The 13,180-nt window shown below is 40.9% G+C and overlaps 1 protein-coding gene and 1 pseudogene across 2 annotated transcripts in view; one reads left to right on the forward strand and one right to left on the reverse strand.

The window, feature by feature from the left end:
* MED14OS (MED14 opposite strand) overlaps window positions 1–7,851 on the forward strand; it is a 38,393-nt gene extending 30,542 nt beyond the window's left edge. Inside the window, exons 2-3 of the mRNA XM_030933692.1 lie at window positions 3,179–3,234; window positions 7,527–7,851. Of these exons, the coding sequence (XP_030789552.1) occupies window positions 3,179–3,234; window positions 7,527–7,632 (162 nt within the window). The 3' untranslated portion in view covers window positions 7,633–7,851. The remainder of the gene's footprint in view (window positions 1–3,178; window positions 3,235–7,526) is intronic.
* A 3,947-nt stretch (window positions 7,852–11,798) lies between these two features.
* On the reverse strand, window positions 11,799–12,899 carry LOC104662201 (annotated as a pseudogene). The gene has a single exon (XR_747953.2). The product of XR_747953.2 is annotated as a 60S acidic ribosomal protein P0 pseudogene (transcript).
* Window positions 12,900–13,180: the final 281 nt, after the last annotated feature.

The raw sequence follows: 13,180 nt of genomic DNA on the forward strand, positions 1-13,180 counted from the left end.
CCCACATTCACAACTCTTATAAACACATTGAATGAGGATCTGACAATGTTGTATTTTATTGTTTAGAGTTATACCCATTGATACTGTTCAAAGGTTGGGATTGAAGGATGTGGAAGAAATAACTTGTCAAAAATATTTGCTGGCCAGGCACAGTGGCTCATGCCTATAATACCAGCACTTTAGGAGGTTGAGGCAGGTGGATGGCCTAAGGTCAGGAGTCGGAGACCAGTCTGGCCAATATGGTGAAACCCCGTCTCTACTAAAAATGCAAAAATTAGCCGGGCGTGATGACGGGCGCCTGTAGTCTCAGCTACTTGGGAGACTGAGGCAGGAGAATCACTTGAACGTGGCAGGCGGAGTTTGCTGTGAGCTGAAATTGCGCCACTACATTCCAGCCTGGGCGACTATCTCAAAACAAAAACAAAAACAAAAACAAAACACCACATGTTCTCACTTATAACTGGGAACTGAACAATGAGAACACATGGACACAGGGAGGGGAACAATACTCTGGGGGCCTGTCAGGGTTGGGTTGGGGAGAGGGAGAGCATTAGGAAAAATAGCTAATGCATGCTGGGCTTAATACTTACGTGATCGGTTGATAGGTGCAGCAAACCACCATGGCACACGTTTACCTATGTGACAAACCTGCACATCCTGCACATGTACCCCAGAACTTAATAAATAAATAAATAAATAAATAAATAAATAAATAAATAAAAACAAATTTGCCCAGTGACCATTATAGTCCTTAAAGCATAATATTCAGCCAACAGCTCCCTGTTCAAACACAATTAGAGCAGGCAACATGATTCATTTAAAATACTTACTTGGCACCTACTATATGCCAGGGATGATTCTAGATACTGAGACTAAATAAAATAGGTAAAAATTCCTACCTGCATAAGATTATATTCTGGTAGGAAAAGCCAATTGAAACAGGATAAATAAGTAAAGTTATAGAATACAGATATAGATATAAAAAGAGCTATGTCAATAATGTTAAGTACTAAAGAGAAAACAAAGCCAGGAAGGGAAATAGGATGTTTGGGCAGGAGTGGCAGTGGTGGTGGTATGGATATTAATACATCATCTGACTTATGATTTTAAGAGGATCACCCTGACTGCTGTGATGAGAACAGAGTGAATCAAGAGAGGCCGTTTGTATTAGTCTGTCCTCATGCTGCTAATAAAGACATACCTGAGACTGGGTAATTTATAAAGGAAAGAGATTTAATTGACTCACAGTTCAGCAAGGCTGGGGAGGCCTCAGAAAACTCACAATCATGTCAGAAGGGAAAGCAAAAACATCCTTCTTCACATGGTGGCAGGAAAGAGAAGTGCCGAGCAAAAGGGGGAAAAGCCCCTTATAAAACCATCAGAACTCGTGAGAACTCACTCACTATCACAAGAACAGCATGAGGGTAACTACCCCCATGATTCCATTACCTCCCACTGGGTCCTTCCCAAGACATGTGGGGATTATGGAAACTATAATTGAAGATGAAATTTGGGTGGGGCACAGCCAAACCATATCAGCATCCTTTTAAGATTAGAGATATAATAGCTTCTTTGTGGGTATACTGATGGAATAGTCCAGTAGAGAGGGTAAAACTGATGAAGCAAAAGAGAGAGGGCATATGTAATAACTTATAACTTATCAGCAATTTAGCAAAGACAGCTAACCAGTACCTTAGGTGACATGGTTTGGATGTTTGTCCCCTCCAAATCTCATGTGGAAATGTAATTTCCAATGTTGGAGGTGGGGCCTGGTGGGAGATGATTGGATCGTGGGAGTGGATCCCTTATTTACGGCTTAGCTCCATCCCCTTGGTGGTAAGTGAGTTCTCACTCAGTTCGTGTGAGATCTGGTTGTCTAAAAGTGTGTGACACCTCCCCACCACCACTCCTGCTCTTGTCGTATGATGCTGGCTCCCCCTTCACCTTCAGCCATGATTGTAAGCTCCCTGGGGCCCTCACCCAGAGCCGATCTTGGCACCATGCTCCTTGAACAGCCTGCAGAACCATGAGCCAATTAAACCTCTTTCCTTTATAAATTATCCAGCCTCTGGTGTGTCTTTATAGTGACACAAAAACAGCCTAATACATTAGGCAATCCAAATGTATCTAACATACTATATAATTTACTTATTTATCATATTCATTGTTCATTGTCTATCTGCCCCCACTAGAATGCAAGCTCTATGAAGGCAGGGACTTCTGTTTGTTTCATTTGCTTATCTGTCCCAAGCACAAGCTGTTACCCAGCACATAGCAGGTGCTCAATAAACGTTTGCTGCACGAACATATTTTATGGGCATAAAGAGAAAAAACGGTCTGTTGTATAAGTACAACCACTTAGTTTGGAGTGTGGGGCAGCACTTGGGGATGATGAAAAGAGATGGTGCTTAAAGAAATACAGAGAGAAATGCCAAGCTAGTCATTGGCAAGCCACCATTCCATGGGGACACAGAAATACATTGTCTTTTTATCCTTCATGTTTTATGCTTATTTTTGAAATCCCTTTGTATCCAGAGTAAAATGTAGGGAAAGAGTTTCATCCTCTGTCACGTGTTTACCTGAAGTATATGCTTGATAAATATAGTAGTTTGAAAGGCTGCCTAGATGGAGGGTTCTACACTGTTTTCCACAGGGCTCACCAGGTCACTGATTCTGGGGTTAGGCCATGTAAATCTCCTAAAGCATCCCTATTCCTGAAATACACACACCCAGCCCTGAGAATCACTACAAAAGATGAAATATTTTTAATTTCTTAAAGGATATTTTTAGGGAAGCATTACATATTCACTTGATCAGACAACAAAAGTCAGTTCTCTTGACGTTCTTATACAATATGCTGACAGTTATACAATTCTCTCTGACAGTTACCAAGGCCTGAGGGAAAGTGAATCTGCTGTGACACAGTGACCCTCTTATCCAGAGCATAAAATAAATGTCAGATTCTCTCCTGTAGTTTGCAAAACGTAAGAAAGGGCATATTCTCTATAACATAAGCTATAATTTCTAATGCTTAAAGGTAACTTATTTGAAAATAATTCAGATTGAATTGCTATTTCAAGGCTGAAACTCACATATTGCTTTGAGCTTAAATGATCATTGCTCAGCAAATAAATTGGACATTATTGTAAGTGACAAATACATTTGTCTCTTTTTATAGAGAGTAACACTTGCTTTTCCTGTCCTCGAAGAAACGGTTGTCATCATCATAACCTAGTAAGTTACAACTGAGTTCATCATCTCATTCACACAAGCCTGCCATTTTAAACAAGGGAATTACTGCAGTAAACAACTTCATAAATAGAATGGATAGAAGCCATATCTTTATATCTTTCATTTATTTTACAAATTTATTTTTTTAGAGATGGGGTCTCACTATGTTGCTCAGGCTGGAATGCAGTGGGTATTCCCAGGTCTCATCATGCCCCACTGCAGCCTTAAAGTCCTGGCCTCAAGTGGTCCTCCTACCTCAGCCTCCAGAGTAGCTGGGACTATAGGCATGTACCACCGCACCTGGTTAGAAGCCATATCTTTTAAAAGGTTTCTTGATCCTTGTATCTTAGGGAAAAGGCAATTTTGATATATCTTGTGACAGAGATGAACTGATCTGATAGGTTACTGGGTTTTTCTTTCTAATCAACATACAATATTATTGACTTTTCTGTGTGCATATACTTCTGTGACTTTTAACACATTTATAGATTCCTGTAACCATGCCACAGTCGAATACAGAACAATTATATCTCTCATTCCCCACCCTGCCAACTCCCTTAAACTCTGTCATTATCACAAGAGTTGGCAAACTACACCTGAGTCAAATCTGGTCCATGGCCTGTTTTCTCAGGGCCCAGAAGCTAAGAATCATTTTTACATTTTTTAAGTTTTGTAAAAAGAACAAAAGCCAGAGACAAAAGTAAAGAATATGTGACATTGACCATATGTGGCCCACAAAGCCTAAACTATTTACTACCTGGCCCTCTACAGAAAAAGTTTGCTGTCTCCTGCGTTAGAATCACACCTTCCTCCAACTACTAATCCTTGGAAATCACTGATCTGTTTTGCTGTCACTGTAGTTTTGTCTTTTCAAACATAGCATATATATTCCATTTATAAATGGAATCATACAGTAGGTAGCCTTTTGAGTCGTCGTTGTTGTTGTTGTTGTTTTTGACACGGAGTCTCACTCTGTCACCCAGGCTGGAGTGCAGTGGAGAGATCTTGGCTCACTGCAACCTCCGCCTCCCGGATTCAAGTGATTCTCCTGTCTCAGCCTCCTAAGTAGCTAGGATTACACGCATGTGCCACCATGCCCAGCTAAAAAAAAAAATTTATTTTTTTTTGGTCACCTAGGCTGGAGTGCAGTGGCATGATCTCAGCTCACTGCAACCTCAGCCTCCCAGATTGAAGCAGTTCTCCTGCCTCAGCCTACTGAGTAGCTGGGATTACAGGCGCACACCACCATACCCGGCTAATTTTTTTTTTTTTTTTTTTAGAGACAGAGTTTCACCATGTTGGTCAGGCTGGTCTCAAACTCCTGACCTCATGATCCGCCCGCCTCGGCCTCCCAAAGTCCTGGGATTACCAGCATGAGCCACTGCACCCAGCAATTTTTTTTTAATTTTTAAAAGAGACGGGGTTTCACCATGTTGGCCAGGCTGGTCACGAACTCCTGGGCTTAAGTGATCTGCCCACCTGGGCCTCCCAAAGTGCTGGGATTACAGACATGAGCCACCACGCCTGGCCTCCATCTCTATTCTTTTGTTACTTTGAGAATATTAAAAAAAAAAAAAAAAAAAAAAAAAAAAGAGAATATTATATAAACGGAATCATATAGTATGTGACATTTTGAAGCTGGCTTTTTTTGACTCAGTGTACAGCAGAATACCCTTGAGAACCATCCAAGTTGTTGCATATATTAATAGTTCATTGCTTTTTACTGCTGAGTAATCTGTGGTATGGATGTACCACAGTATGTTTAACTAGTCAACTATAGAGGAACATTTTGATTATTTCAAGGTTTTGAACATTGCAAATAATGTTGCTATGATCATCTGTGTACAGGTTTGTATGGACACAAATTGTTATTTCTCTGGGATATGTACCCAGGAGTGTGATTGCTGGGTTGTATTTTTAGTTTTTGCCCCTTTTAAAAATTGGGCTGTTTGTTTTCTAACTGTTTGGTTTTGAGGGTTCTTTGTATATCCTGGACTGGACATACAAGTTCTTTTTTTAAAATGGATCGTACTTTTGGTGTTGTGTCTAAGAAATCTTTGCCTAACCACTGATGATGATGATTTTCTCCTGTGCTTCTTTCTAATGTTTTACATTAGATATGGGATCTTTATGTTTTTTTTTGTTTATGTTGTTATGTTGTTTTTTTCTTTATGTTTTACATTTAGATATGGGATCAATTTCAAATTAATTTTTAGAAAAGAGATGAGGTTTAGGCCCAAATTGACTTTTTTTGTATAGGGATGTACAATTATTTTAATACCATTTGTTGAATAGTCTATTCTTTCTCCACTGAATTGCCAAATGTGGTATTAATATTAATATGCCATACAATGGAATGTTAATAGGCATTAAAAAAGGAATGAAGTACTCATACATGCTACAACATGGATGAACCTTGAAAAGATTATGCTAAGTGAAAGAAGCCAGATCACAGAAGATCACATACTGTATTGATTCCATTTATATAAAATGTCCTGAATAGGCAAATCTATAGAGACAGAAAGTAGATTAGTGATCGCCTAGGGCTTGTGGTTTTGGAGGGTAAATGAGGAGTGACTGCTAATTAGTACAGTTTCTTTCTGCTGTGATAAAAATGTTCTAAAATTGTGGTGATGGTTGAAAAACTTTTAATATACTAAAAGCCAACAAATTGTACACTTTAAATGGGTGAAATTGTATGGCCTGTGAATTATATTTCAATAAAGCCATTATAAACGTTTGCGGGGGAGAAGGGGAGAGGAAAGTGTCTTGCTCTGTCACTGAGGCTGGAGTGCAGTGGCACAATCATGGCTCACTACAGCCTAACCCCAGAATCAGTGATTCTGGGTTTTTAAAAAGAAGGAAGAATGTTTATGAAATCAATCAATGACAGAGCACAGCAACGAGCAAAAATTCGGATAACCGAGCAAGAGGTAAATAGTTTTGGACAATTGTAGAGCAATAATATTAGTAAGAGGTGCTCAGAAAGCAATGTAGTAGGCCGCGCGCAGTGACTCACGCCTGTAATCCCAGTACTTTGGGAGCCCGAGGCGGGTAGATCACCTGAGGTCAGGAGTTCGAGACTAGCCTGGCCAACATGGTGAAGTCCCGTCTCTACTAAAAATATAAAAATTAGCCGGGCATGGTGGTGGGAGCATGTAATCCCAGCTACTTGGGAGGCTGAGGTGGGAGAATCACTTGAACCTGGGAGGTGAAGGTTGCCGTGAGCCGAGATCGTGCCACTGCACTCCAGCCTGGGCGACAGAGTGAGATTCCATCTCAAAAAAAAAAAAAAAAAAAAAAAAAAAAGCAATGTAGTGAGTTTATGAAGTGTTGAATGAGCTTTGAACATAAAGTTATTTAAAATGACCCTAGCCTATTACTCATACAGTGCTGGTAGCAGTATACATTGACGTAACATTTATGCAAAGCAATTTGTTAATGTATATCAATAATTTTTTTAAAAAGACGAACAAACCTAAGAATCTTTTCTACCATTGAGTGGGGGCGGCAGAAGTCTATGAGATTTTCTTCTCCTTGCCCTAGCATTAATTCACCCCTCTTATTCGATGTGTCTGCTGAACTATCCCTCTTCTTTGGTCAGAATTTTAACAATTATGCATTTTAAGTGTATGATGATGATTGTTTTAGACAGTTGGGTGATAAAAAAGAAACCAGCAAAGTTAACTTTAAAAGTGCCAGGGCCGGGCGCGGTGGCTCAAGCCTGTAATCCCAGCACTTTGGGAGGCCGAGACGGGCGGATCACGAGGTCAGGAGATGGAGACCATTCTGGCTAACACGGTGAAACCCCGTCTCTACTAAAAATACAAAAAAACTAGCCGGGCGAGGTGGCGGGCGCCTGTAGTCCCAGCTACTCGGGAGGCTGAGGCAGGAGAATGGCATAAACCTGGGAGGCGGAGCTTGCAGTGAGCTGAGATCCGGCCACTGCACTCTAGCCCGGGCAACAGAGCAAGACTCCGTCTCAAAAAAAAAAAAAAATAAAATAAAATAAAATAAAATAAAATAAAAGTGCCAGGGACCAAATAAGAAGACAGGTAAGCCAATATAATAAGTACCTGAACTTGTACTTGCAAATGACTAAGTACTTGTGAAGCTCTTATTTTGTTGAGATCTTCTCTTACAGTTATGGATGGCCGTATGACTAAGTGCTACTTAATGGGATGTAAGCAGAAGTTTTGGGTGGAGGTTCTGGGAAAGCTCTTTTAAAACGAGGTTGACTCACCTGGCAAGCGTCCTTTTGCCTCTTCTCTCTTCAGTCTTCCTCTTTCTTTCAGCCTGGAATGCAGACATGATGGCTGGAGTTGCAGTGGTCATCTGGCAACCATGAGGCAAACTTTAGAGTGGAAAATGTGTGCTAAGAAGGACAAAGCAGAGAGATAGAAGGAGCGTGGGACTTGGATGACTTCATGGGCTTGGCATGCCACCACTGGATTTTCTACCTCTGCCTGCAAAAGATAGAAAATAACCTCCCAATTTATTTAAGCTAGCAGCTGAACACAATTCCTAAAGCATGCACTAACATCCATGTGGTGGCATCATCTTATCTTCAATACCCTTCTTCAGATGACGCTAGTGTAAACCTTACATGGAATATTTTGAACCACTGAGGTAGGGCATTGTGTCTCAGTCAATCTCTCCCTCCACTTCCAAACATAGTGCCTGATAAATAGTAGGTGCTCAGTTAAAATGGATTGACCAGTCATGAGCCTGGCTAAGTCTTGAGCCATACTAACTCTCGCACACTAGTCTTCAATTTGGCCAGGCTAGCTAAATTGAATACTATAGCCATTGTGGTTCCTTGAACACAGTAAACAAACTTTACTTCAGTTTGAAGGTAGTAGAGACCAAAACCATCACAAATGTATTTAATAAAGAGCCAATGAAAACATGAGAATAAGACAACTCCTAAAATGAAAAAAAAAAAAGGCAGATGATGATAGAGAAGAAATTATCGCTGTTAAGTTGAGTTTAGCCTAAAGCTGCCTCCTGATATATTTTAAGTTCAGCCTAAAGGCATCTCCTCACAGAGTGACCTGTAACCCAACTGGATGTGTAAACAAACTATAACCTACTCTGGTGCCAACCACCGAGGTTTGGTTAATCACAAGCAGCCAACTGCTCAAACCGCGTGTGTAACCAATCTGGCTGTTTCTGTACCTCACTTTCTTTTTGCTGCCTGTAAATCTTCTTCCACACGTTCGCAGCACCGCAGACTCTCTGAACCTATTCTGGCTTCCTGAACTGTGAACAGTTCTTTGATCAATTAAACTCTGCTAAGCTTAATTTGTCTAAGGTTTTTCTTTTAACACCACACACCAGAAAGTAACTATGAAAGGTAATGGACATGTAAATTTGTTTGACTGTAGTCATCATTTCACTATATGTATATGTGTATCAAAACATGTTGTACATCTTAAATATATACAATAAAAAATAAAAGATGAGATTCCAGACCTGCATTTCTTTTTCTTTCCTAATCCATCTCTCTGTGGTATATTTTGTGTCTCTTATTCATCTCTCCTGTCCTGTAGACTATAAATGCTCATCTGCTTCAGCATTTGTAAAACTATCATTTTAAAATAAAGTGACCTACATAAATAAGTAATTACCAGGGATGAATAAATAATAAAGGAAGGAGAAGGGAGTACACACACATACTCATGAGTCACACACATAAAGAACCAGCAGTGGCATTCGGCTGGGTCACCAGGATAGAGGAAAATCACCAGGAAGGAGAGAGGAGTCACGCAGAATATGCCAGGGGAAAAGGAAGGTTCACATAAATATTAGAGGAAGGAAGCATTACAAACCAGATCGGAAATTTTGTCTTCTGACTTTCAAAAATGCATTTTTAAATGCCTGGAGGGGCTGGCATCTAGCTCTCCTTTCAGACTGTGGGAACTGTGTTATCCCTATGACAAACCTATAGCCAAGGAAAATAAAATGCAGTCAGCCCTTCAGCAAGAAGTGTCTGGAGACCATGTCTGTAAGGAAGAAGACAAGAAACAGTTTAAGCTATAGAGCGATGAATTTCTCATACATCTTTTCTTGTGACCTGAGATCAGGAGCTTCTGACCCTAACGTTATGGAAGAGTGTTTAGCTCCTGATTTGAAAAATATATGGCATATGATAGAATGTTCAGCGACAGACAACAGGGTGGACTTGCAGGAATAAGGCTGTGAGAAGTCATAGACTTGGACTTCCTGTCCATATCCTACTTCTAACTTTGCCCATTTCAACTTTGCCTCCTACATTTTTGGCTCAGCATCTTTTAAAAAAACTTTTATTTTTCACGTCATTTTCTTTATCCTACTTCTTTATATTGAAAATTTTTAATCCTATAGAAAAGTGTAAAACTAGTACAATGAACACCCACATACCCTTTACCTAGATTCGCCACGGCTAATTTTTGTATTTTTAGTAGAGACGGGATTTCACCATGTTGGCCAGGCTGGTCTTGAACTCCTGACCTCAGGTGAGGCCTCGGCCTCCCAAAGTTCTGGGATTACAGGGTGAGCCACCATGCCTGGCCCTCTTCCCTTTCTTTTAAAGATTATCCTGAGCTTTTTTTTTTTTTAACCTTTCATAGCATTGACATTTTGTAATAGTCCAGGTCAGCTGTTTTGCATAATGTTCCTGAATTTGGTTTGATTATTTCCTAATGACTAGAATCATTTTTGGGAGGAGGGGGCAGGAATACTTAATGTGTGATCTGTGTCCTTAGTGCAGCACATCAGAGGGCACGTGATGTCAATTTTTCCCATTATTGGTGACATTAAATTTGATCATTCGGTTTAAGTGGTGTCCACCAGACCTCTCCATTATAGAGGTACATTTTCCCCTTTATAATTCATGATTACAACTAGTGGTACTTTGAGACTGTGAATATATTATTCTGTAACATTTTACTTAATAATTTTACATCTATTGATGATTCTTGCCTGAATCAATTATTACAATGGTGATTGCACAATTTTGGTTTTCTAATTCTAACAATCCTACATTAATTAGTTGGTCTTCTTCTGTAAACAACTTTCCCTTCTCCTCCTCCCTACCTCTTAATTTTTTTAAGAATAGGGTTGGTTTGAATTCTTTATTTAATGTGTTACGATCTGTTCCAGTCCTTATTTATTTTAATACTCAAAACTGTCCCATATTTAGCAAGTGAGAGCCCTTTTAAGCTGGCTTCTGCCTCTTTTTGGCATGACTTTATCAGTTTTGTTTTTGTTCAGTAAGTCCTCACTTAAGGTCTTCAATAGATGCTTGGAAACTGTGACTTTAAGTGAAACAAAGTATTAAAAAGTATTAAAAAACCCAGATTCCTTCCTTATCAGTGCTATGATGAAACAATGTTATTCAAGGACCTGCTGTACACCATTTCCCTTGAAGTTACAGTTTCCAAGAACATATCAATGAGGTTAAGTGAGTACTTACTGCACTTCCATATTTCTGTCCCACAAGATATTCCAAGTTCCCTTTATACTTTCCCCAGTCCAGCCTAGAATCATCTATTTCTCCAAGAAGCCCTGGTTCTTTATAGTGGGAAATAATCTCTACAGACTAAGATCTGGGCACTAGATATGCTCATTGCTATCAAGGTATTATCCACAGATTTTTATTTTATTTTATTCTGAGACGGAGTTTCGCTCTTGTTGCCCAGGCTGGAGTGCCATGGCATGATCTCGGCTCACTGCAACCTCTGTCTCCCAGATTCAAGTGATTCTCCTGCCTCAGCCTCTCGAGTAGCTGGGATTAAAGGCATGCGCCACCACGCCCAACTAATTTTGTATTTTCAGTAGAAATGGGATTTCTCCATGTTGTTCAGGCTGGTCTCGAACTCCCGAACTCAGGTGATCCACCCGCCTCAGCCTCCCAAAGTGCTGGGATTACAGGCGTGAGCCACCACACCTGACTTATCCACAGATATTTTAAACAGAAAAGAAATATCATCGAGAACAGTCATTTCCGGTGGGCTGTGTAAGGCTGAATTAGACAAGAATGTAGAAAGTATAAGAAGAATTTTAGAAAGTAGGTAATATTTTTGATAATGGTTTTCATTTGTGTAAGATGAACTAAGTGCATAACACCTGGTAATGTCAAAATTGACTCTCATATTAAAAGCCATATTGAACATGCCATGCTCTCATCAGCATGGTAATATACATTTTCCATATATAATCTAGAACGTAATTTGCATCATTTAACATAATTTTTGTTTTTTTGAGATGGAGTCCCACTCTATTGCCCAGGCTGGAGTGCAATGGCACGATCTCGACTCACTGCAACCTCCGCTTCCTGGGTTCAAGCAATTCTCCTGCCTCAGCCTCCCAAGTAGCTGGGATTACAGGCATGTACCACTATGCCCAGCTAATTTTTGTATTTTTAGTATTGGGGTTTCACCGTGTTGGCCAGACTGGTCTTGAACTCCTGACCTCAGGTGATCCACCTGCCTTGACCTCCCAAAGTGCTGGGATTATAGGCATGAGCCACCACACCTGGCTCGATTTAACACAAATTTTATTTTATTTTATCTTATTTTATTTTATTTTTAAAGAAGTAAGCCTTTATTTCCTTGTTTTGCAAATAAAGCTGGCTAAGTTGGTTGCTTTTTGGTGATTAGTCAAAGAGACCAAATCCCATATCCTCGTCCGACTCCTCCGACTCTTCCTTGGCTTCAACCTTAGCTGGGGCTGTAGCAGCAGCAGCAGGAGCAGCTGTGGTGGCAGCGGCCACAGGGGCAGCAGCCACAAAGGCAGATGGATCAGCCAAGAAGGCCTTGACCTTTTCAGCAAGTGGGAAGGTGTAATCCATCTCCACAGACAAAGCCAGGACTCGTTTGTACCCGTTGATAATAGAATGGGGTACTGATGCAACAGTTGGGTAGCCAATCTGCAGACAGACACTGGCAACATTGCGGACACCCTCCAGGAAGCGAGAATGCAGAGTTTCCTCTGTGATGTCAAGCACTTCAGGATTGTAGATGCTGCCATTGTCGAACACCTGCTGGATGACCAGCCCAAAGGAGAAGGGGGAGATGTTGAGCATGTTCAGCAGCGTGGCTTCGCTGGCTCCCACTTTGTCTCCAGTCTTGATCAGCTGCACATCACTCAGGATTTCAATGGTGCCCCTGGAGATTTTAGTGGTGATACCTAAAGCCTGGAAAAAGGAGGTCTTTTCGGGCCCGAGTCCAGTGTTCTGGGCTGGCACAGTGACTTCACATGGAGCAATGGCACCAGCACGGGCAGCAGCTGGCACCTTATTGGCCAGCAACATGTCCCTGATCTCAGTGAGGTCCTCCTTGGTGAACACAAAGCCCACATTCCCCCGGATATGAGGCAGCAGTTTCTCCAGAGCTGGGTTGTTTTCCAGGTGCCCTCGGATGGCCTTGCACATCGTGGTGTTCTTGCCCATCAGCACCACGGCCTTCCCTCGAAGGGACATGCGGATCTGCTGCATCTGCTTGGAGCCCACATTGTCTGCTCCCACGATGAAACATTTCGGATAATCATCCAATAGTTGGATGATCTTAAGGAAGTAGTTGGACTTCCAGGTCGCCCTGTCTTCCCTGGGCATCATGGCGGTGCGTCAGGGATTGCCACGCAGGGTTTAAAGACGATGTCACTTCCACGAGGACGCCTGGCGAGAGCAATTTAACACAAATTTTAACCCCACATTTATTTATAGTGAAATGTTCTTCCTAGGTTTGCAACCTTATTCACACTTACAACTATTTTGGGATTTTATTTGAAAAGAGGAGGAGAAAAGACGAATGAAGAAAGAGAAAGGAAGCACAAGGTGCTTTAATTAGAAAAAACCACTGGATTTCTGGTAATTGAATCTATCATCTGAATGAGTATTGACATAAAGCATAGGTTTATAGGTTTATAAAGGTATTTCCTTAATTCTCAGGGAAGCTGTGTGGCACAG

The sequence above is a fragment of the Rhinopithecus roxellana genome, chromosome 7 (assembly GCF_007565055.1).
Source record: "Rhinopithecus roxellana isolate Shanxi Qingling chromosome 7, ASM756505v1, whole genome shotgun sequence".
Classification (NCBI taxonomy): domain Eukaryota; kingdom Metazoa; phylum Chordata; class Mammalia; order Primates; family Cercopithecidae; genus Rhinopithecus; species Rhinopithecus roxellana.